Genomic DNA, 24737 nt, shown 5'->3' with positions numbered 1-24737 from the left:
CTGGCGGGCACAGACCCTGCTTTCCGACCAGGCTGGGTGGCCGTACCCGACTCACTGACCTCCTGGAGGAACTGGCCCCGAGACAGCGGCTCTAAGAGTAAAGCACTGACCGTCAACTCCAAGATCAACATGCGAGCCCGTTCATCCCATACTCCACTTCCATTTTGTGTGAACGCTGGCTGACGCGCTGGAAGCTGGGCCAGAGGTTATCATCCCCCGCCCCCAGACCCTGCACGGTCGGTCCCCAGACCGCCGGCATCTCAGACACAAAGCACTTCTCTCAGGAATTCAGTTCTGCATTGGACCCCTGACTTAAGTGATTTCAGCTCTAGGCTGCGAAACCTACAGTGCAGCGGGCACCCTCTGGGCCACCCACGGCCACCAGCTGGTCCTTGCTCTGGGGGCCGAGTTTGGCCAGCTGAGCCCCACCCGCTCTTTGCCACCAAAAGGCCAGGCTCAGCTGAGTGGCGAAGTGGAGGGCACCGGCTTTATTTCACACACGGCGCAGTCCAGCGATGGCAGCGCACACAGTCAATGTCACTGACCACCTGAGGGGGCATGTGGTCATCACATCAAAGAACAAACCAGGGCTTCCCCCAGACAGCAGGTGACTTCATCAAACAACCCCAGCTGACGGGAGCATGTGATGCCCCGGCGGACAGTCACAGCCAGTAACAAGGAAAACCCAACGCAGGCTTCCAAGTGTGCAGGTTAACGTGGAATGGCCCCGAGTGGAACCTGAGTGGCAGAGACCTACCCGCCCTTCAGTAAATTCAGCCTCATAACCACAGGAACAAAGTGGCGAGACCAGGGCCGGGCTCCGAGGCCGGCCTCCCCGAGGTCCTCTCCCCACGGGCTTCCCTCCACCTTGGTCCCCCGTGTCACGGCGGCTGCCGGGGAGACCTGGCTCTCATCTTCACGGTCCCAGGAGCCTCTCTTGGCTGGACCCACGGGTCACACACACTCCCAGTTACAGGCCTTCTCCTGGTGTGATGGCCGCTCTGCAGTTTGCGTTGGTGTTGTACATGTCGGCTCCCGTGGGAGACAAATCCGCCATCCTCTTTCACGCGAGAACACGGCCCCGTGGGGTGTGGCTGCCCGGCTAGGCTAGCACTTCTTCATGTGCGCCCTCATGTGCGCGGCAATGGAGCCGGCTATCTCTCCGTTCTTCTTGTTCTGGCCAAAATAATCCAGAAACTCCCCATCTGGGCCAACCAAGTACATGATTATTGTATGATCCACCTGCAGAGAAAAGGCAGAGGGCATGTCTGAGGGGACGTTTCGGAAAACACACCACTTGTGTTAATTTACAGTGATGAAAAAACGCTGTGGATGAAAGAACTTCACATTGAGGCTTAAAGAGGCGTGCGCCCTGACTCCCGGAGCGGGCCAGAGCTTATCACAGCGCATGCGCTGCGATGGACTGTCCAGAAAGTCCTCCACGTTACGGAGATCTGCGCTGGCCACTGCTCGACAAAACAGCTAGAGCGTGACATTCCTTTTCTATTTTTTTTTTAAATTTAAAAAGATTTATTTTTACTTGAACGGCAGAGTTATGGAGGAGGAGGACAGGCAGAGGGAGAGATCTTCCATCCACTGGCTCACACCCCAAATGGCTGCAAAGGCTGGAGCTGGGCCAGACTAAAGCCACAAGCCAGGAGCTTCTTCTGGGCCTGCTGGGCGGACAGAGGTGCCCAAGCACACAGGCCATCTTCTGCTCCTTTCCCTGGCACATGAGCAGGGAGCAGTCTGGAAGTGGAGAAGCTGGGATTCAAACTGGTGTCTATGTGGGATGAAGGTGCTATAGGCGGAGGCTTAGCGCGCTATGCCACAGCACTGGCCCCGCACAAGGTCTGCGGCCCTGCATGTCACAGTGCTTCTGAAGCAGCAACGCGTTTGCACACAGCTGCTGTTCGACTGAGCTCACTCACCTCACTCCCCGATCACACTACAGAGGGAGGTCACGTGGAACTAAGTGCTGGGACCAAGTTCCTAAGTTCATGGCCATACTCCTTCATGCTTTAGGAAGAACTGATGTTGTTTCACTGCTTTAATTCTGTGATTACCTTCTCCGAGAAAGAACTAGAAAACCAACCGCTAGTTCAATCACATGATCTATGTTAGCACAGGATTTAGTTCTGATTTTAGTAACTTAAATAGAACCAGAGGGGTTCCTCCCCCAGACGTCTTCCTGGCCGACTCGGGGCAGTGGCGACACACCCCCTAGGATGGGCAACAGCCGTGTTCCTGGCAGGGTTCCCGAAACACTCTCGGCTCTAACTTAAGCTTGGGTTCGTCATCAGTTTTTTTGGTTGGACACTTTTGAGGCGGGCAGCTCTGAGAGTCCCTGGGACTGGCTGCAGGCCTGACTGCCGCTGGGAGCCAGAAAGAGGCGGGAATTGACCTCACACGCGTGCCTGCAGACGCCCCAGCCGGCCCCAGCTCTCGTTCTAGGTCTGTGAGGTTACTGGTTTTTTATATACGTACTCTCCCAAGGAGAGAGCAAATGCAAAGAGCCGCTTGGCTGCCCGCATGAGGAAGGAATGCACCAGGCCGAGGGCCCCGACAGCTGCTGGCGTGTCCGGGGAGCTCCCTGCAGCAGCGGGACAGCCTCTGCACGTCCCCACGCTGACGTGAGATGTCGGGTCTCCCGGTGCGGCGCCCTCTCTTGCCCCCACGTCGCCCTTTTTTTCTGTTTAACCCTACTGACAAGCAAGAAGAGGCCTAACAATGTGTCTTCAAATTTCCTCAGCACTGCCTGAACTAATTAGTAAACAAAGGCTTCTCATTACACAATCCACATTCCCTCTATTAAGTGATTATTTTGGGTTTTAAAGCTGCGTTCCCTCCAAAGTATTGTCTGTCTGCTGCCTATATAATAATGTGCAGAGTTGTCAGGCAATACTAGCACTACCAGCACTGACTTCTCTTTTTTTTTTTTTTGAAAGATTTATTTATTTTTAATTGCAAAGCCAGATATATAGAGAGAAGGAGAGATGGAGAGGAAGTTCTTCCATCCGATGATTCACTCCCCAAGTGACTGCAATGGCCGCAGCTGAGCTGATTGGAAGCCAGGAGCCAGGAGCTCTTCCAGGACTCCCGTGTGGGTGCAGGGACCCAATGTTTCGGGCCATCCTAGACTGCTTTCCCAGGCTACAAGCAGGGAGCTGGATGGGGAGCGGGGCTGCTCGTTTAGAACTGGTGTCCATATGGGATCCTGGTGCGTGCAAGGTGAGTACTTTAGCTGCTAGGCCACGGCGCCGGGTCCTGACTTTACTTTGAATAGAATCCCACTGGTTTGTCCTGCCCAGCTTACACGTATCTCCAGCATGTAGCATCCATTTAAAGGCCAGCTGCCTGCCTTCTGCTACTACTAAGAACACCTGCTCCTTCTCAGGTGGCTTGCTCCTTTTTGCAGCTCACCGCATCCTAACCAAGCTTCCTGTACCATCCCAGGAATGAAGGTCCATGACCTCAGGAAATGCACCCCGCTCAGGAGCAGCCCAGGAAGCTCTACGTCGCCCCCTACGGGTGACTCAGCAAAAGGACAGCAACCAACTCAAGGATTCTTACCAAAAGGTCAAAATCTTGCAAAGATTCCCCCAAGGTAGTTAGGATGTACTGCAGTGCTCAAGAAGTCTGCATTGGACCTACCTGCATTTTAATTTTAAGACACAAAAATGCATTATCTGTATTCTGGATAACCTATAGTGTGAGGACAACCGAGTCTCTGAACCTGAGTCTGATTTCACTGGCATCCAGCTGTCCCTCCGGACTGCACGCAGGTGACCCCAACAACGCCCCTCTGCTCAGTCAGTCCAACAGTCGAGGCCAAGCACACCATCGCCAGCCTCAAGGTGTTGCAAAGAGAAAATGGCGGAGGGGCGGCTGATGGCACAGCTGGATGCCCACCCGCAGTCTGACCTCAGTCTTGTGTCACAGTGAGCAACACTTTGGTTTCAGGAAAACAACCCACATGACTTTAAATGAATGGTCTAAATTTCTGTTGCATAAGCTGCTCAGTCTTATTGGTACAATTTTTCTTTTAGCATCATACACAATAAGGAATGTCACCTAGTCTAGGACTGTATGAAGGGTTCTCACAAAGTTCATGCGAAGGTCCCGGAGCAGTGGCCTAGTGGCTAAAGTCCTCACCTTGCAATGTGCTGGGATCACATATGGGCACTGGTTCATATCCTGGCTGTTTCACTTCCCATCCAGCTCTCTGTCTGTGGTCTGGGAAAGCAGTGAAGGACAGCCCAAAGCCTTGGGACCCTGTACCCATGTGAGAGACCTGGAAGAAGCTCCTGGCTCCGGATCAGTAGCCACTTGGGGGGTGAACCAGAAGATCCCTCGCTCTATATCTGCCTTTCCAATAGAAATAAATCAATCTTAAAAAAAAAAAAAAAGTCCATGGGAAATGACTACTACAAAAAATCACCGATTTTTAGAAAGAGTTTTTGCACCAATAAACATAACTGTGGAAAAATCCATTTCTCCACATTTTTGAACTACCCTCATGCATATTTTTAAAAATTCCATTATTTATATAAATGAATATTTATGCACCCTTCACAGACTGACTCACCTACCCTTGCCGAGCTAAACTCAAAACCACAAAAACCTCTCTGCACAAAGAAGGGAAGCATGACAATTCTGGGGCCACCACTGTGGTAGCACGCTACTCCATTGCTTGTGGCATGAGCATCCTGTATGAGCACCGGTTTAAGCCCCCACTGCTCTACTTTCGACCCAGCTCCCTTCCAATGGCCTGGGAAAGCAGCAGAGGATGGTCCAAATTCTTGAGCCCCTGTGCCCACATGTGAGACCTGGAAGAAGCGCCCGGCTCCCCGCTTCAGAGTGGCCCGGCTCTTGCCACTGCAGCCATTTAGGGAGCAAACCAGCGGATAGATCTCTCTCTTTTCCTCTGTGTACCTCTATTTCTAGCAAAATAAAATCAGCCTCAAACAAATTATAAAACCTTCTTCTACTCCATGACTTCCTCTCTTGGTCTCTACTCCCTTCCACTCTGCATTTTGTTAAAGACTTACATTTGTTTGAAAGGCAGATTTACAAAGAGACGGAGAGAGAGCAAGCGAGTACGACAGAGACCTCTCAAATGGCTGAGCCAGGAACCAGCACCTTTTTCTGGTTTTCCCATGCGGGTGCAGGGTCCCAAGGCTTTGGGCCATTCTCCGCTGCTTTCCCAGGCCACAAGCAGGTTGCTGGATGGGAAGCGGAGCAGTTGGCCCAGAAACCACCGCCCATATGAGACGCCAGTGCCACGGGCAGAGTTGAGTGTACTATGCCACAGCATAGTGGCATGAGCATCCTGTATGAGCACCGGTTTAAGCCCCCGCTGCTCATTCGAATTGGCCACAGCACCGCCCCAACTCTCCTCCTTCACTGGCTTGCTGCTACAGCAACAGGCAATATCAGACGGTCCATGCATGTCGCTTCAAGCTGGAGATTAAAGAGAATGTTTCATTTCCCTTGTCTTTTTCCTCCCATGAATCCTAATTTCCCCAACTCTTAGGCACCAGATCCTGAGGGTTATGACTCCTGTGGGGGCTCAGTTAAGTGGTCGTGTGGGTTGAGCTGTGGCTGCAGGTTCCTAGGCACAGGTGAGAGGGCATCCCTGGGGACAGGAGAGCAACGACACGACAGGAAGCGGACTCTCACACTCTGCTCCTGGGGTGGGCCACAGTGAGCTGGACGTCAAGAGACCTGGCCATGTTGGCACAAAGCCAGCTTTGTTGCTAAAAATGGCTCTCACAACTAATCACTTTGTCCAGTCATATACTATAGGAAAATAAAATACGACAATTGCGAGGGAAAATGAAGTAACAATAAAATATGCCAATTTTATATCGAGAAAAGTGGGTGGGTGGGTAGGAGTCTTATACCCACTGCTGATGTTCCAAGGAACCACTGTGAGCAAAGGAACACAGCAACTCGGGCCTCAGCCTAAGGTGGCACCAGGAATGTGAAGACAGTTCTTCCCTAAGGGCTTCCCGAGTCCACCTTAACTCAGTGCCACGCCCTTGCCATTCAAAAGCACATTCAGCACGGAGCTGTGTCATACAGTTGGTATGCAAAGGAATGCAAAGTCTCCCTTCTGGTCGCTTTCATCTTTCTCTTGCAATTCAGAATTCTCACTCAACCTATTACGTGCAGCTCCCAGGGCCTGGATCCCAAAAAAGCACGTTTCTTACATTTTCCATTTATTTTCAAGTACCTGATTTTATACTGTCCCAGGGTTCCATGTGCCTCTAAAAATGAACCATGAGAACAGTGAATGAGAATTCAACAAGCATCTTCTGAAAAATATACACCCAGGGTTAGCACTGAGGCTCAGTAGGTTAGGCTTTGCCTGGAGTTCTGGCAACCAATACGGGTGCTAGCGCAAGCTCCAGCTGCCCCACTTATGAACCAGCTCCCCGCTGGCGCACCTGGGAAAGCAGCAGAGGGTGGCAGGGGCTTGGGCTCCGGCGGAGCTTCCATCCTTCAGCTTTGGTCTGACCCAGCCCTGGCTACTGCAGCCTTTTGGGGAGCAAGCCAGTGGATGGAAGATGGCTCTCTGTAACTGCCTCTCAAATAAATAAATAAGTAAATAAATCTATCTAAAAGTGAAAAAGGAAAGAAAGAAAGAAAATATGGGAGCCACCTGCCAGCTCAGGCCCAGCACATTCACTTACTATGTAGTCCTCGTCCTCGTCTTTGGGGCCAGGGCTGTAGTACACTCGGTATGCTCTGGCGACCTGGTCAATCGCTTCTTTGGTGCCAGTCAAGCCAACCAGCTTGGGAGAAAATTCTAAATAAGAAACAAGGCTGTCAGCACAAAATCAGGAGCAAGCAAGACATTCATCTCTTTGAAAAGCAGTTGCAAAGCAGCCACAGGGCTTTCTTGTAGTGAGTCTGCAAACATTTCACCAGACACAAGGAAAGGATTCACAGACGGAAAAAGTGAAAATTCTCTTCTGTCAATACTCCGAAGTCAAATTATTTTAGGATTAGTCGGTAAAAACTCAGAGCGAACATATTATAATTATTTAGATCCACACTGGCATTTAATCTAGTTAAAATAATATTCACATGAAGTTCTGAGATGTTCTGACATTTATAAAGAGGTTTATAAAAATTAGTGTTGTAGTTTTTCATTGCAACACATGAGAAACAAGCTTGCTTTATAATCAAGTTCGTAACGAATCAATAGCTCTAGGTTATTTGCCAGCCAACAACTTCAACACGGTATCGGGTTCTGCTCTTCAATGCCTGACAACCAGACAACTGATACCCACCACCACAAGGGCAGCACAGTTCAGGGCTGAGGGCAGACCAGCACTGCTGTTAACCTTTATGAGTGAGCAGAAGTTACAAGACAACTGAATCGATCAACTACTGAAACAATAGCTTAGTTTTGAACAGCAGTCCTTTCTTCCAACTGATACAGAAGCCCACGGACTAATTCATTCTAAACTGAGACACTGGGGCAGGTGTTTGACTCAGCACCTGGGACGCTGCTTGGGACACTAGCATCGCTTAATAGAGTGCCTGGTTCAAGGCCTGACTTCCGCTTCTGTTCCAGCTTCCTGCTAATATGCACCCAGGGAAGAACACAAGGGTGATGGCTCAAGAACTGAGTCCCCACCACCACCACACGGGAGAACTGGACTTGAGTTCTAGGTTCCCGACTTCTACCTGGCCGTCACGGTCACTGTGAGCATCTCGAGCAAACAGCAGTGGAAGTTCTGCCACCCTGTCTTTCAGATCTAATGGAAACACAACAATACAACTCTGAAATTGTCCAGGCTCTGAAGAGGACGGATGCCTTGTCTTTTCCACTAACCGTGTGCCCAAACTATTCTTTCAGCTTCAATTGCACAAGTTACAAAATGATTTTCTAAATACCAACTGTGATTTTGAAGACTCTCCCTAAAATACAACTAGCAATAATTACCTCATCAATAACTGTGTATGCTGCAGAAGAAATCGGCCATCAGGCTTTGGAATTGCAGTCAAGTAAGGCAACTCAGCTGTTTACTCGTGTGGGGAGACCATGGCTTGATTAGCACATGATAAAAATCACAGCCAATGTAGCTCATTATAGTGGAAGACTGTGTTACACAATGAGTTCATATACACCCAGTTTTTATTGCTTTAGGAAGTAACTAGACTATGTTCAACTTTCCAATGAATCTGCAGATTGTGAGCATAAGTTTTCCTTAAATGCATACAATAAAAACATAAACTCAAGGTAACCTTGGACTATGCAAAGGTTTCTTAACATAGCAAACCAAAAGCACTACATAGAAAACAGCAAACTGATACATCTGGACTTCATCAAAACTTGAAACTATTTTAATTTTTAGTCGCTGATTTCATTCATCTGAGGGGCAGAGAGACAAAATAGCAAATTAAAGGGGTCCCATCTGCTAGTTCGCTTTATGACCATTGAGGGAATCAACCAGCAAATGCAAGGTTCTCTGTCTCCCTCCTTTCTCTCTATAACTCCTGCAGGTAAATAACTAAGACTTTAATGGACGGAAGATCTTCCTCTCTGTCTCTCCTCCTGTGTATCTGACTTTCCAATAAAAACATTAAACAACAAAAAAACTTTAAATATATAAATATTTTAGACTTTTAACACATAATGTTTTAGACTTTCACAACATCCGTTCATGAAAGCTGCTACTGATGGGCTAGTCAGTTCCAAGTCTAAGCATCTTCTTATTGTAAAATTGGTGAGATTTTACAAATTATAAAATGTATCCTATTTCACAAGGTTGTCTAAGGTTTGGGTTGACACCTCAAAAAGTTTAAAGCGTTAAATAAATGGAAAGTGCTATTAATAAAAACTCACCTTTCACGTAGTTGGCAATGGCTTCTTTTGTGTCCCTCTCTGGGTCAATGGTGATGAAAAGCGGAGTTAAGTTTGGCAGACTTGGGATATCATCTGGAAAACAGTTCCAGTAAGTCATTTGTTACAGTGAGACAGACAAGGGGAGCATCCTTAGTTCCGCAGCAAGGTGCTGAGGGACACCTGTGGACTGCCAACATCCTGGTGGGAGGCAAGGGGTAGGGACACCCACCCCTAGAAGGGACCCATGTACCACCTATCCTACACCTGCTGATGCACAGACGTTGTCTTGGGTCACAGCACAAGGCTCTCTTACCTTTGTGTCCAATCCACTATAGTTCTTTATTTCCCCCCATCTTTCGTTACGAGCAAGGGAAACTATAAATGAACACAAAATCACTTGAAACAATTCACTCAAGGTGGCAGCCTTCCTTCTAGCTGGGACTAACAATACCACATGCAGACCTTTCCAGAATTCCTACACTCAGCTAAGAGGCCACAGGGAAGGCCACAGCAAAGGGGCTCACGATGACACTGGCCACACTGATACTTAACACTCAGCGACAAAACTAGCTTCCCTCAGAAAATAAGGTCACAGCCATCAAAGTCCCAAACAGGCTAAATGCAGAATTTCCTACAAACCAGCCAACGAAGGGAGCAGCATCAAGGAAGCACACGCGCGGTGGGTTAGTGAGGGCTTTCTCACCGATCTCGTCCACGACTTGCATCATTTTTTCCAGTTCTTCTGGACAGACGTCAGGACAATGAGTGAAACCGAAGTAGATGAGCACCCACTGGCCCAGGTAGTCCTTGTCCGTTTTGGGCTCCCCAGTGTGAGTTATGAGGGAGAACGGCCCCCCAAGCAGGGGCTTTCCGAGGCTTCGCTGCCGTTCCTTCTCCAGCTCTTAAGCACACACAAGAAAGAAAAAACAGTATATTCAAATACCCCATAGCTGCTAAGCATTAAATAACCGCAGGAAGCACAGAATGAACACTCTGTTTCAATTTTCAAAAAACGACATCTTTACCAAAAGAAAAAAGCCCGGGACAACGAAATGATTTCAAACCCTGCAGTGCACAGTAAGCACTGCAAGAATGTAGTAAGATCATTCTTCCTCTTCCAGAACAACACAGTCCTAAGCCACTGGGTGAAGCCACACTGCTGGTGAGCCTAGACTCGAATTAGGTACTGAGGCGCAGCCTGGCACAGGAGCTTGAGGCCAAGGGTGCCGGGCGGGTGGCTCTGAAGGGAGGGGGCTACCACGATGGGGCCTTCATTACACAGAGGGGGCTGACGACACAGACACACTACAGACAAGAGACACACAGAACTAGGGGAAAGGAAGATGAGACGGGGTCGCAGGCTGGGGAGGAACCAGAGGTACCGCTATGGGCTCACGGTGCGCAGACCCGGACGGGTACATCTGACAGGGACAGCAACATAGGCACCTGTCGCCTCACTCTGTGCACTGAGAGGACCTGTCAGCAGTGAGCCCTGACCAGCCTCTGACTAAATGGGAAACCGCGTTTCGGAGAAATGGATTCTATCAGGCGTTAAGTGTGAGGGGAGCCTGGAACATTGGAAACAATGGATGACACAGACGCTTGCTGGGAGCGGCACCTGCTGACTACTTGGGCCAACTCCGAGCACCGAAACACCAAAGGCAGGAGATCACAGCTCAGTGCACTGATGGGAAACCATGAATCCCAGCTGACAGCGAGGAACACATTTGGTCAGACAGCAAACAGCGCACGCACGCGCACACACACAAACCCACATCACAAAACACCCATTTACAGAAGAGTGAGGCTTTCAGTGAGGAAGCCGGAGAAACAACTTCTTAACTAAACAATACCAACGGGATTAGGAACAGCCTGATGAAAAACCAGGGATGGTCTGAGGAGATGCAATGAGAACACGGTGTCCCAGCTGAGCCCGCCCATGTTGTCCCCGCCGACGGTGCGTGACCTGGATCTACCTGAACAAACATCCCGCAAACCCGAACTCAGAGAGGGCTCACAAAACAGTGAGCCTGTAAGTTGCCTAGCTGTCAAGAAGCCAACTGAAGACTGAGACATTTTCACAGGAGGCTAAAGGACCGAGTACAAGGAGTGGTGTGGGGTCCTTTTACTGTGAAGGACAGCAGAACCCCACATGGCGAAAACACCTGATGCCCCTGACTGCCAGGTGTATCTCAGGGCTACGCTGCCTCGCAGTCATCTCTGGCTCGTCCAGACCGCATACTCGCCCCATCTAGTCCATGACAGCTCTTCCGGATAGAGCTATCCTAAACTGGGTCCTGGCACAGAGAAGACCCAAGGTCAAATCCAGAAAAACTCTCGCGTTTCAATAATACCTCCGTGTCCATTTTTTAATTTCTCATTTTGAGAGATGTGCCACGTTTATGTAAGAGGGTGATGAAAGGTACCCGGCACCCCTGCGATCCTTCTCCGACCACAGTTTTAATGTATACAACAACAGGGGTTTTCTGCGGCACTGCCTGCATGGGAGGTACTCACTCTCAGTCTTCTCCCTCTTGAAGTACTTCATCCCCGCCAGCAGCGCTCCGCCGATAGCAAACGTGACCGCCAGAGACTTCCAGGACACAGGCTACTGGGGCAGACAGAGCGGAAAACAATTCAGGGACACGCCAGGCTAGACTCACTACGGCAGTTTGTAATAACACACACATACATAAGCTCTGATCTTGTTCCACATGGCCACTCTGGAGTAAGAAAATGCTGTTTCTGAGGCCGGCACAGAGACTACTAGCCGGCTAACCCTCCTGCCGAGTGGCACCGTGTCCTGTGACCACTGGCCCATGTCCTGGCTGTTCGGCTTTTCATCTGGCCCCCTGCTTACGACCCAGGAAGGCACTGGAGGATGATGGCTCAAGGCCTTGGGCCCCTGCACCCACGTGGGAGACCAGGAAGATCACGATCTGTGGCTCAGCACTGGCCATGGTGACCATGTGGGGAGTGAACCAGCAGCTGAAGGATCTCCCTGTCTTTCCTTCTCTAATGTGTCTTTCACATAAAAGCAAATAAATCTTGCAGTTAAGTTTGGACCCAATGAAGAACAATAAAAGCATCCATTGATTTGGACTGGGGAGCTGTCTAGTCTGTTTCCATCCACGTGAAAAAGCATCCCCCCTCCCCCGCCAAAAAAACACAAAAACAAAACAAGACTCTTTACTATGCCATGGTAGAAATTTCTAGAGCGTGGCTTCTGACCAATTGCATCCACTTCTTTGTGTTCCTTTTTAGCCTGAGAATAAGTTTACAATCGTCCACTGGGGCCCAATTCATCAATCCCTGCGACACCCCTACAAACCCAGCAATGAAAAATCCATTTTTTCCCCTCCATAACTTAGTAAAAGTTATTTTGGGGGCTAGAATTGGACCCTGAGAGAGATGCTATCGCATACTCCGGGGAGGGACGATGCAGAAGCTCGGCTCAAGGAGCAGAAACGTCGCGGAGACCGTGCAGGTCCAGACGAGACCCAGGGGGTTGACAGGGTCACCCAGGTCACGCCGGGTGACAGCCCCGGGACAAGACCCGGGAAGTTCGGGGGTGACGACCGAGAGAGACCCAGGCGCGCGGGGAGCGGGGAGGACTCCCGCCAGGCACTCACCCCAGGCTGCGACGGCCGTGAGGGGTCCTGGCGGCCTCTGGCCTCGGGCCCCGACGACCCCGGCGGTGGCGGCATGGCCGTGCCGAAGGCCCGGCTTCTCGAACAGCCTCGCGCCGGCCCCGAGGCCCGCCATGTCTCTTCAGGCCACGCGCACAGCTGCCGCCGCACGACTCCCACGGCCCCGGCCGGCGGGACCCCAAGCCCGAGGCCTCGGGGCCACGAACGCCGCAGGAGCCCGGCCGCCGGAGCCCAGAGGAGCGCACCGGCTCGGAGAGGAAACCCCGCCATGAGCTCCGGGAACGCGCCTCCTCTGATCCGCCCCCTGGCTCCCCGTCGGCGTTTCCGCTTCCTCCCCGGAAGCGGCCCGGCCGGGGATGCGCTGGCCTCTCCGCTCGATGGCCGTGCCGCGTCGGCCTGGGGCCACCAGCATCCAAAGCTGAGGAGCCGGCGTGTGCTCAGGGGTTCTTGGCGTCTGGAGGTGGGTCCCGCATGTCCTGGGTGGTTACCGCGAGACGCGCAAGGGCTCACTGGGCAACTGGGGGGCTGAGGGCGGATCTCAGCTCACTGGGCATCCAGGGGGCCAGTGGGGGAAATCTCAGCTCACTGGGCATCTAGGGGGCCAATGGGGGGGAAATCTCAGCTCACTGGGCATCCGGGGGGCCAATGGAGGGGAAATCTCAGCTCACTGGGCATCTAGGGGGACTGAGGGCAGATCTCAGCTCACTGGGCATCCGGGGGGCCAATGGGAGAATCCCAGCTCACTGGGCATCTGTGGGTCAAGGGGGATCTTAGCTCACTAGGCATCTGTGGGGCAGTGGGCATCCCAACTCACTGGGCATTCGGGGGTCAAGGTGGATCTCAGCTCACTGGGCATCTGTGGGTCAATGGGGAGAATCTCAGCTTACTGGGCGTCTAGGGGGAGGGGGTGAGGGAGGATCCCAGCTCACTGGGCATCTGTGGGTCAGAGGGGTATCCCAACTCACTGGGCATCTCTGGGTCAAGGGGTATCCCAGCTTACTGGGCATCTGTGGGGCAGTGGGCATCCCAACTCACTGGGCATTCGGGGGTCAAGGTGGATCCCAGCTCACTGGGCATCTCTGGGTCAAGGGGTATCCCAGCTCACTGGGCATCTGGGGGAACTGAGGGGGTCCCAGCTGTGCAGCTGTGTCAGAGGCCTGGAGTCCTGGAGTTGGCCTGGGATGTCTGTGACTTTCCCAGGTTGGACAGACTGGACTGGACACTTCCCTGCCCCCTCTTTTTGTCCAGTCACTGTCATCTGGGAACTGCAAGATTATTGACCCTTCACCCTCTCCTCTCCTTCCCCAGAAGAGAAGCATACCCATCAGTGGCCAGAGTGGCACAGGCAGGTTAAGGATGGCCTGAATGCCCTTGTTTCTCTTGATTCGAATCGCTTTATAAAATAACCCTATTCTAAAGCATAGCATGATACCGACTTGTGTCCCATCTCATCCCCACCCTCCTGCTTTTTTTTTTTTCGCCTTTATATTTTATTTCCTGGGGTCCCCGGTTCTGGACCGTGTTTTCGTTGTCTCCTCTGCCCTCTTGAACTTCGAAATGTGAAGTATGTTGGTGGAGTGAGTTTTGGTGGACCCAAAGATAACAAAAGGCGCTTCTGCTTATTCATACGAATGGGCGCGCCAAGTCAGCATTCAGCACTTTAATTGCCCTCGGCTGTAGGTCAACCGATCTAGTATGTCACATCGATGAAAATGTTTGATGGTTTCAGCTGGTTGTTCAGTTTTATTCAGCAAAATGATTCCTTGTTTTAAATATTGTATATATATAAATATATATGTTACGTGTATTTTAATTGGAGAGTGTGCACATACTCCTATCTACAGAGTCACTATAGATTCACGTGTCTACCAAAGCTCTTTGTAAAGTTTTCGTATTAGGCCCCTATGACATGAAATGGATTAGTTGTCTCTAAAACAGCTCCTGGCTCCAAGTGGATATTTTATATGTCAGATAAATTGCTGATAATATTCTAAGCCTGATTTCATCTACCATTTGAAATGTTGTCATTGTAAGTTGCTTTTATGTGCTGCCCAGCATAAAACTAGCACTATTATTGCCACTCTATTTTTTTCAATATTTATTTATTTTATTTTTTTTATATTGGAAAGACGGATTTTACAGAGAGAAGGGGAGAAGCGAAGAACTTCTCTGTGCTGGTTCACTCCCCAAATGGCCACAACAGCCACAGCTGATCCAAAGCCAGGAGCTTGTTCTGGGTCTCCCATGTGGGTGCAAGGTCCCATGACTTTGAGCCATCCTCGGCTACTTTCCCAGGCCACAAACAGGGAGCTGGATGGGAAGTGGAGCAGCTGGGATGTGAACCGGCGCCCATATGGGATCCTGTTGCTTGCAGGTGGAGGATTATGAGCCATTGCATTGGCCCTTGTTGCTACTCTTAAACCTCCGAAGTCATCAAATGAGTGTTTTCTTCATTCCTTCCCCCCCCACCCCCCATCCCTCCCTTCCTTTTGTCCAGTTTAGGTTTCTTTCCTTGAGATAGACAGGAGGTGGACACCGTCCTGTGATACCTATTCTGTCAGCAGTGACAAGGCTGATGAGCTTTTGTGTCTGACCTAGCCGAAGGCCAGTCTCCAGGGCGGCTAGGCTGTTTCAGAACCTCCTGGCACTGTGACAATTTTGCTGCCTCCGTTTCCACTCCTTCCTCTCAAGCCTTTCCTGTCGCCTTCAAGTTGTTTTTCTCTAGCATGTTCTCTGCTTATACCATGTTGCTCACATACCGCCTTCCTGAGACACTTTGGATGCTGGCTCTGAGCTGCTGGGACCACTGTCTGTCAAGACAGAAGCTTTACTGGTGTGCAGGCGGCACTGCGTCCCCACTGCCGTCCCGTTTGAACCACAGTTTGCAGGAAGCGTGCTTTCCTGTCTGGGGCAGCCTTCTGCTCATCAGACGGCCAAGGGCATTCCACGGGGAACTTGAGCCTTCTGCCAGTACTGCTTAAACACTACCGAAGCACCATGTGTATGTATATATAAATACATATATGTATATACATATATATACAAGTATAGATACATATATATGTAATTTTTTTCTTCCGTGAAAAACCTCTTATGCCTAAGCAGGTTTTCACGAAGTTCTGACTATTTATCCTGAGATTGTGTGGATTTACCGTGAGGTTGTGTAGGCATTTTGAGAGGAAAGATTGGAGGATTTTTCCACATTATGCTGTTCTGTTAAAAAAAAAAAAAGTTCCTGTCATTTCAGTTATCTGGAGACTCGGCAGACACATGTATTTTCACATCACTAAGTTGGAAGTGAATTTCTTAACATGCACATAGTGCTTTGTGACTTCAGTTTGCAAAGAAGTTGGCTGTGTGTTAGAACTCAAGTTGGCTCAAATCACCTAATGTTTTTCTAATATAATAGCTTTTCTAATTTTATAATAAAGTGATATTTTATATTAATATATTAACTATTAATATAATATTTTAATACTTTTCTAAATTTTCTAATGTTAATACCTAGTGTTATTTTTCCCTGGGAAAAGGTGGGACTTTAAATCAGTCTAGGCCTTGAATCTCCAAGTTCTTAGGAGTTTGTCATAGTAACTCTTCAGTTACAACACAGATGACCCAGCACGTTTTAATGGTTGCAGGCACAACTTTCAGGACAAAGTTTATTGAAAACTTACTACTATTCTCCTCCTTACTTCTTTAGATCATTTTTAGGTGTTTGTTTTCAGCTTGCCAGTTGCCGCACGTTGGCTTTTGTTGCAGGCAGCTGTCCCCTATGGCTGGGGCTGGGGTTACAACTGTCTCCTATGGCTGGGGCTGGGGTTACAACTGTCTCCTATGGCTGGGGCTGGGGTTACAACTGTCTCCTATTGCTGGGGCTAGGGTTACAAGCCTACCCTTACCTGGCTGGGAAGAAATAGGGCTTTGCGAGGTCAGCCTGCCATCTCCTGTCTGCTTATCCACGGGAACCGAGAGTAGGGAATTGGGTAGATGCCTAAAGGAAAATTGGGATGCTGTTTACCCAAAGAACAGGAAATGAAAGCTGGCTGGGCAAAAATAACAGCTGTGTACCGGAGAGAAGATCAAATTAACTGGGACTGAATCCGCCCCTTGGGGGTCTGTGGTACATCTTACCACCCAAGAGGCTCCGTGTCTAGAGATGAAAAATAAACCAGCTTGTTTGGCAGAGGATGAGAGCAGGCTCAGAAATAGTTTTCTCTTAGCGTCAGTAATAATGTGCATGTGATGTGCTTGCCAAATTGTCTTCTGATTTGATTCTTAGTCTTTTTACGCTTGCAATTGCAAATATTTGGAACTTGACAAAATTAGAGAGTTTGAGCTGCTGTGGATGAGTTTTTGCTTCTGTTATAATCTTAGATGAGTTCTCTGGATTTAGTTTTAGGTTTGTTGAAATCACGTCCTCTCCTTTGCAAACCCTCTCCCCTACATATAGAGGTGCGGTGGGGAGAGAGGCTCATGTGTCTGCAGAGGGTTACATGGCAGCTCTGTGGAAGGAGTGGGCACCTCATCAGCAACCCGGAGTCTGAAAGCAGTGTGGGAAAATTAAATGCAGTCTTCAGAAACAGCTAGGTTTTAATAGATTCAGATACCAGAGTAATAATTTATTACTGTAAAATTTGTAACAAAGATAGATGTCATTTAGAATCCTGACCTTTGGGTTTAGTTGTAAATGTTCATGCTGTTGGAGCTTTCAAGAACTCATAAATTTAGATTATAAGTAATCTCATAATATATTTTTCTAGTTTAAAGCCCTTAGCGACAGAGAATGCGGAGACTTTGAGTCCAACAAGGAGATGACATTTTCTGTTTTGGTTGAGGGAGAAGGAGTTAATTTTTTTTTTTTTTTTAAACAGAACCTGGTTCAAATTAGAATCCAAGTGTTAACAGTCACTGCTCATAGATATCATAAACATGTCAGTGAGTAGTTTTTGAATTGAGTGAGTTTTTTGGTTTGTTTAACATGATTTCTGTTTGTATCTTGACTGCCTCCCCTGTCACTGCAGATAGGAACTGTGAGAAACATTGCAGGTGATGTCCCCACTGAAAAAGAAAAGATCCACAGTGGAAATCAGAAACAAGAGTGATGCGTTACTGACCAAAAAAAAGAGAGAAAAAAAACTATTGGATTCTGATAAAACTATTTGATGTTTCTAGGAGAGGATATGTGTGGGTACTTAAAATAAGTATGAATTTCTTAAAAATGAGAAATTATTTTATATTGAGCTTGATGTTACCAGAATTTTAATATCTTACGACCATATGTTCGCTTTTTTTCTATCCTAACCTTTTCAGTGAACTCACTGCTAAGTTAAACTTTGTGTTTTTATTATTTTCTTCGTATAAAATTAAGAGACCTTCATCGTGGGGTAGCTGGTTAAGCTGCTGCCTGCAACCCTGGCATTCCACATGGGCATCAGTTCAAGTCTCAGCTGCTCCACTTTGCATCCAGTTCCCTGGTAACTCAACTGGGAAAGCAGCGGAGGATGGCTGAAGCGCTTGGGCCCCTGGGAGATCCAGAAGAAGCTCCTGACTCCTGGTCTCAGCCTGGTCCAGCCTGGCTGTTGTGGCCGTTTGGAGGGTGAACTAGCAGATGGAGGATCAGTCTTTGTGTTTCTCTCTCTGTGTAGCTCTTCCTTTCAAAGAAATAGATAATTTTTTTTTCTAAGAAATTACTTCAAAAACTAAGATATTTATAAGTTGGATTATTTATTTATTTATTTGCTTTATTTAGGAACCGATTTGGAGATATGGATAATAAGGCGAATCCTGGAGCTCTGGATGAATGTTCCGACTATCTCTTCTCCTTCGGAGTCATAGCAGATATTCAGTACGCTAACTTGGAAGACGGCTATAACTTCCAGGGAAACAGGCGGCGGTACTACAGGCAGAGCCTTCTTCATCTACAGGACGCCATTCAAGAGTGGAATAATGAACACGTCAGCCCTTCCTGCGTCCTTCAGCTTGGAGATGTCATCGATGGCTACAACGCACAGTACAGAACATCCGAGAAGTCCCTGGAACTTGTCATGAACATATTTGAAACCCTGAAAGTCCCAGTGCATCACACATGGGGAAATCATGAATTCTACAACTTCAGTAGAGACTTTCTGACACACTCAAAACTCAACTCAAAGTTTCTCGAAGATCACATTGCACACCATCCCAAGACTGTACCATCGGAGGATTACTATGCATATCATTTTGCACCATTCCCTAAATTCCGATTCATTTTACTTGATTCTTATGACCTAAGCATCCTGGGCGTGGACCAGTCTTCCCCGAAATACCAGCAGAGTATGAAGATGCTGCAGGACCACAATCCCAATGCGGAATTGAATAGCCCCCAAGGTGAATTATTCCTTTGAGCTGAGAATCTAATACATTGTGTTTAAATTCTTCAGCTACCTTTTATTCAGCAGGAAGATGGACGATTAAGGTAAAAGTATACCATTGCTGTTACTCAGGGTCAGACTTTGTCACAAGCCTGATGTCACATAGCTTGGTGATAGTTGTCTCAGGATGCATTTATTAAACCGATCCTTGAATGCCTGTTCTGGGCTGGGCATGTTCCATGGGGCTCCGCGCAGAGCTGTTAACCTAGCTGACAGTGGCACTTTATTTTAGTGAATGGAATAAAGGACCAAAAGAAGTTACTTGGGCAGGATAGATGAGGGAAAGAGAAATGAAAATAATTTCTGTAGCAGTTAATGCAGGAAAGTAGAGGCTGATGCTATGGAATGTTGCAGAAACAGACCAGGGGATCAGAGCAAACTTCTTCAGGGAGAAGTTGCTTAAGGGAGACCAGGGGACTCCTTGGGGAGAATAGAGGCTGGCGATTAGCAGGTGGGTGGGAAGAACGGATGGCTAAGGTGCCAGTCAGGTGGCACAGAGCGCTGGCATTCTTGAACCCAAGGAAGGCCGGCGGGGTAGAAGATGATACAGGGGAGTAGACAGGTATGAGAATGTGTGGCTGGCTGCTCAGTGGGCGTGGGATGGAATGTGATTTTAGTGTCAGAGAACCAGTAACTTAACAGATGAATGTCACATCCAGGAGTCAGACACGGTGTGAATCACTGATCTATTCATTGTTCTCTAGTTCAAGTTGATTGCTGCTCATCACATCCTCCCAAAGGGAAGAATAAGTATCCTATTAGTGAAATTTGAATGCCCTAAGGAGTGGGCGGGACAAGACATTTAATGGATCTAACTTGCTGCATTCATTCAGGACTTTCTGAGCCCCAGTTCGTGCAGTTTAATGGAGGATTCAGTCGAGAACAGCTGGACTGGCTCAACGAAGTGCTCACCTTCTCTGACACGAACCAGGAAAAAGTGGTGCTTGTGAGTAAGTATTCGACACGTTTCTGTTGATGTACACTAGCGTTGTAGACTGAAAGCTTCCTAGCAACCTTCCCTGTACAAAACAGATGCTTAACTTCAAATGTGATATTTTTAATTTTGGTGGTGGGGGGGAATACTTGAATATAACATTGATGCTTTAGTGTGAGTCGGGAAAGAATTTTATAATACACAGAAACTTCTTCACATGTTAGGCTTGTGACTTGTTGGCTTATTTCCGAGGTAGACCCATTCCATAAATGGGCTCCATGCTTGCACTAACAGGCAGAGCCCCCATCTGCTGCCTCACAGCCAAAAGCTGGTGGCTTGGGAGTTGAAGGAAGGCTCCCTTCAACCTGGACTGCCTCGCTGGCCTCTTAACTGCAAAGCCAAACACCTGCTCCTCTGTGGCAGATTTTGGAGAAGAAGTTCAGTCCCACTCTCAGGTTGAGGAGTACCCTGTCAGAGAAGTGGCCACTAGCGGTGACTGCTGCCCAGGCGAAGCAAAGCTGGTGTGATCAGGGGCTGGGGGGTTGCAGCTGCAGCTGGCAGTGGGCATGTTCGGCTCTCTGAGTCAGCCATACGAGGATATTAGATTCATGTCATTTCCACTTAGTGTCATTGTTCATGCCTGCATCGCCATCTGAGGTTAGAGCAATGTAGAGGTACGTAAAACACCTGTGTGCACTCGTGTGCCCACGCACAGAGGATGAACCGAGTTTGGATCTGCCATGTATGGCTGTTGGACTTGGTTTGGGGACTGAGATCCAGCCCTTGTGTGAGAATCAGTGTGGCACAATAGATGAGACTGGGAGAGCTGCCACCTGGCTTAGGTTTCTTTTAGTCCCGCGGCCCAGCACAGAATCTGGAACGCGGAAGTGTCACTTTCTATCAGATGAAATTATAGATGGGAAAATTTTTTGAAACTAGTAGTCTGATGTGGAAAATTATATTCCCATCTATAAGCATAGTTTATATTGGCTAGTCTTCCATTGGCCAGCTGTCACTTGGGAAGGTTAAGGTGCCCTCCGGAGTTACTGTTATTGGAAGTGACACATCAGATTTTGCATCAGTGCTTGGTGAATGTCGGCTTCTTAGTTTTCCACTGTCAGCCCGTAGCTCTTGGAGAGCACTGGAACCAAAAGGCTTGTAGAAATTATCCAGCCACCTCTTTTAATTTGAAAGATAGAGAATGACAAAATCGAGGCTGCAATCTGTGTTTATATCCCAGTCTCTACTCTGCTGTGTTCCTGCCATTTCCTTTTGCTGATGGAACTACACCCGTGTTCTTCGATAACCTCTGGAACTTTTTTTTTCTGCCTTTTGCTGTAAGTTTGGAAACTAGAGAATCTGATCTTTGTGTGCCTCAGGCTTTCCTTAGTAGACCATTAAAGTGGAAAAGAAACAGTTTTTGGTTATTTTTTAGTCTGCTTTTAACTTCCACTATGGCTACTCCTGCGTCGTATAGTGTACTCTGAGCTTTGGCCCTGTGGCTGGCTGACCAGCTGCTGCAGCAGAGGCTGCAGGATACCTGGGCTTGTGTAGAGGGCCATGGCTCGGGGTGTCAGACATTAACAGGGATGTTGAGTGGGCTGTTCAGAGGCCTGGGCAGGATGTGTGGGCGTGGAAGTTGGAAGAATAGCGAAAATGGGTAAAATCATTCTGATCTCCAGGGCCATAGGTGTGGTTAGCGAAGTCCAAGGTCACAGAGGCTTGCGGTCACGTGATGTCAGGGAAGTGAGAAGCCAGAGAAGGAGACTGACAACTGACGGCCCTTGAGATTGGAGGAAAACGAACCACATACCACCCAGGAAGCGGGGCGTCCTTCCAGAAGGGAGGAACCAATGGGGTCAGACACCTCAGGGACTTGGCAGGTGTTTTACAACCTAATGCTCTCAGATGTATCCCTTATCACAGCTTGAAGGGTGTGTGTGCGTGTGTGTGTGTGTGTGTGTGTGAGAGAGAGAGAGAGAGAGAAGAAAGAAAAAACATACATTCCTTTTGTGCTTTAGGGATCTGTTAACCTCCTACCTCTTTTTTTCCTTTAAAGTCTCGTAACATATTAAAACAGGTATTAGGCAGAGGTGTGTTTACGTTCCAGAATAAACATGAAGAATAATTGGAGAAAGAGTGACTTGTTGGGAAAGAACAAAGAGCCATGAGCTCTGGTGCCAGGACATCAGAGTAAACTCTGTGGCCTGATGGATGGAATGAGCTCTTTGCTACATTGGCATCAAAATGCTCCTGGCTCTGCTTGCACATGATGCCCATGGGACCAGTCAGGTCCTTCCCCGCTTCTGTCAGCTTTCTCACCTGTCAAGTGCATATGGCCACTTTGATCTCATGAGCATGTTTAAAGTCCCACGTATCAGTTCTAAGGCATTGAGTGTTTGTGGAAATAATACATAACCCATGGCCTGTCCCTGAACTGTTCTTTGATTTAGTCTTGCGTCTTGCTCTAGGTGTAACATTCCTTTTTAAGGAGGTCAGTGAACTTGCATCCCAGCAGAGCATCCACCTGGTTTCTGACCACCTTGGCAGACTGCCCCGCAGCGCTTGCCCTTGATCTGTGTGGTGTCTGTGCGACCTGAGACTCACTAGGTCTCAGAGATTTCGGAGTTTTCCCTCTCCCACCTCACATGTGAACTCTCTTAGCCATCTTTCTGTGCGGAGCCATGAATGGAATCCTTCCTGTATCGTTGATTCTCTGTGCTCTCATTCATTGGGATGGTGAGGTATGAAGACACACATGTATGTATATATATATATATATATATTTTTTTTTTTTTTTTTCCCTCTGCTCTAGCTTTTAGCAATTACATGGAAGGAAGAGCTATTTCTTTGTTGCCTGACAAGTCTTTTTTTTTCGCTCACAGGCCATCTTCCCATTTACCCAGAGGCCTCAGACAGCGTGTGCCTGGCCTGGAACTACAGAGATGCTCTGAGAGTTATCTGGTCCCACCAGTGTGTAGTGTGTTTCTTTGCCGGTCACACTCATGACGGTGGCTACGCCAGGGACCCCTGTGGCGTGCACCACGTCAACCTGGAGGGCGTTATCGAGACGGCTCCCGACAGCCGAGCGTTCGGCACCGTCTATGTGTATCCCGACAAAATGATGTTGAAAGGGCGGGGCAGAGTCCCAGACAGAGTTCTGAATTACAACCAGCAGAAAGCTTTAATCTTTTAGCCCTGTCCATTTCATTCACCATGCTAGAAGGAGAATGACTGCTGTGTGGTTACTCCCCCAACACGAGGGAAAGCAGAAATAAAAATGATCAACCCTGTTGTTCAGTGCTCTGCTTGTAAAACAAGATGTGTTCATGGTTTTAATGTGCATTTTGGATAATATATCCAATGTTGAAGGTTAGAAACAAAAGAAACCAGGGAGGGGTCTGGGGTCGGGCATAGGGTCTTCGCAAGCTTAGCCATCCCTGAAGTTTTTGTTTCGTTTCTATTGAATAACGTATCTTGGGTTAAGTTAAAATTTGAAAAAAAAAAACAAAAACCCTCAGATAACTTAATTATTTACCCTAGTATGTGAATGAGTCTTGGACTGTTACCACATTGTATTCCTACTTTGTAAACAAGAAGCCATCCACGGTTGCGCATAAGTGTGAGTCTCTGTATCAGAAGGGGGCCCGAGAAGTCACGCGGTCCTCTTGTGAGTCTAACCAGAGCACACACAGATATATAGCTGCTAGCTTGCTCTGGGGACGGGCATCAGCCAATGCTCCAAGAGGCCCTGATAGGCAAATGAGATGTGTTTACCTCAGTTACTGTGTATACCTAGACCCAACTGGAGGAGCACTCGATGGCAAATGGGGCATTCTCCAGTCAAAGCCTAAGAAACAAAAATACTAGTCTAAGTGTGCCTGTTGAATCCCTAGGCCCTACAGGGATATAAAAGTGCAGTGACTAAGGCTGCTGTAATGAATTATCATGAAGTCAGTGGCTTACAACAGCATGCATTTGTTCTCAGTGGTGCTGGGGGCCTGAGGTCATTTTTACTTGGCAGAAACCAAGGTGCCGGAAGGACTCCTTTTCCTTACTGTTCCTAGCTGCACTTGAGTTTGCCTCGGTTCGTGGCCAGCATCCTTAGCATTCTCAGTGTTTGAGACTTGTTGTCACTTTCACGTCATCAAACATCCATTTTCATTTGATGAAGACATTTGTAATGACATGTAGGGCCCACCTGGGTTATCCAGATGGTTTCCCCATCTTGGATCCTTCATCATGTCTGTAGCATGCCTCGCCATCTAAGTGCCACACAGGTTCCAAGGATTAGGACCTGGCTGTCTGTGGAGGTGACCAGGAACATGCTCCAGCATTCATACCTTACCATGAGACAGACAGACATAGAAGGCAGAATGTGCAACCACAAGCTCTGTGGGGATCCGCAGAGGAGTTGAATTTTGTAAGACGTGGTTAGAGATAACATGAAAAAGGAACGCCAGTTGAATCAATGAACAAGAGCATTGAGGTAGAATGGCTCAAGCAGAGGCATCAAAGGATGTTCTAACAGTACACCAGGCAATGCTACCAGGATTCACCAGGGTGCTGGAGGTCTGGCAAGAAATAGAGGAGAGAAGGGGACGAGTATGTTAGAATGCTTGAGACGTGAGTCGGGAGCTCCCATCAGGTGAGCAGGTGTGTGTGACTGGACAGTGAGGGGTGGGATGTAGAAGAGGATCAATGGAGGCAGAAAAGGTTGTGCCGTGAGGAAGGCAGATTGGCGGGGCGGGGGGAGTTAGACATTACGGCTTACTACACTGCTCAAGTTGGAAAGCCGAGTTTAAAAGACAGTACTCCACCAAAGGTTAGTGCCTTTTACATGCCTAGCCGGGGATGCAGAACGTGAATATTCACAGGAT

At 48.4% G+C, this 24737-nt stretch overlaps 2 protein-coding genes across 2 annotated transcripts; one reads left to right on the top strand and one right to left on the bottom strand.

The window, feature by feature from the left end:
* Positions 1 to 461: 461 nt before the first annotated feature.
* LOC121169953 (protein SCO1 homolog, mitochondrial) lies at positions 462 to 12783 on the bottom strand. Its single transcript, XM_041000792.1, has 6 exons — positions 12496 to 12783; positions 11381 to 11471; positions 9567 to 9764; positions 8864 to 8956; positions 6699 to 6814; positions 462 to 1242 (listed from the first exon to the last, which is right to left on the bottom strand). Exons 1-6 carry the CDS (start codon positions 12781 to 12783, stop codon positions 1108 to 1110), a joined length of 921 nt encoding a protein of 306 aa, XP_040856726.1. The 3' UTR covers positions 462 to 1107.
* An 89-nt stretch (positions 12784 to 12872) lies between these two features.
* Positions 12873 to 23150, top strand: ADPRM (ADP-ribose/CDP-alcohol diphosphatase, manganese dependent). The gene is made up of 4 exons (XM_041000974.1): positions 12873 to 12973; positions 18263 to 18879; positions 19757 to 19873; positions 22743 to 23150. The coding sequence occupies exons 2-4, from the start codon at positions 18279 to 18281 to the stop codon at positions 23051 to 23053; spliced, it is 1029 nt and encodes a 342-aa protein (XP_040856908.1). The 5' UTR covers positions 12873 to 12973; positions 18263 to 18278; the 3' UTR covers positions 23054 to 23150.
* The last annotated feature ends 1587 nt before the right edge of the window (positions 23151 to 24737 follow it).

This window comes from Ochotona curzoniae, unplaced genomic scaffold (assembly GCF_017591425.1).
Source record: "Ochotona curzoniae isolate NIBS_2020 unplaced genomic scaffold, NIBS_Ocur_1.0 scaffold_2453, whole genome shotgun sequence".
Classification (NCBI taxonomy): domain Eukaryota; kingdom Metazoa; phylum Chordata; class Mammalia; order Lagomorpha; family Ochotonidae; genus Ochotona; species Ochotona curzoniae.
Note: the sequence above shows the minus strand (reverse complement) of the source record. Positions and strands in the feature narration are given on the sequence as shown.

Bases quoted from the DNA above. Each gene is read 5' to 3' on its own strand.
- ADPRM (XM_041000974.1), top strand. From the start codon at position 18,279: ATGGATAATAAGGCGAATCCTGGAGCTCTGGATGAATGTTCCGACTAT. The intron at 18,880-19,756 runs GTGAATTATTCC...GCATTCATTCAG, and splicing joins GGAATTGAATAGCCCCCAAG to GACTTTCTGAGCCCCAGTTC. The intron at 19,874-22,742 runs GTAAGTATTCGA...TTTCGCTCACAG, and splicing joins GGAAAAAGTGGTGCTTGTGA to GCCATCTTCCCATTTACCCA.
- LOC121169953 (XM_041000792.1), bottom strand. From the start codon at position 12,783: ATGGCGGGGTTTCCTCTCCGAGCCGGTGCGCTCCTCTGGGCTCCGGCG. The intron at 8,957-9,566 runs GTGAGAAAGCCC...ACTGTTTTCCAG, and splicing joins GCAAGTCGTGGACGAGATCG to ATGATATCCCAAGTCTGCCA. The intron at 6,815-8,863 runs GTGAGTTTTTAT...TTTCTTATTTAG, and splicing joins CATTGCCAACTACGTGAAAG to AATTTTCTCCCAAGCTGGTT.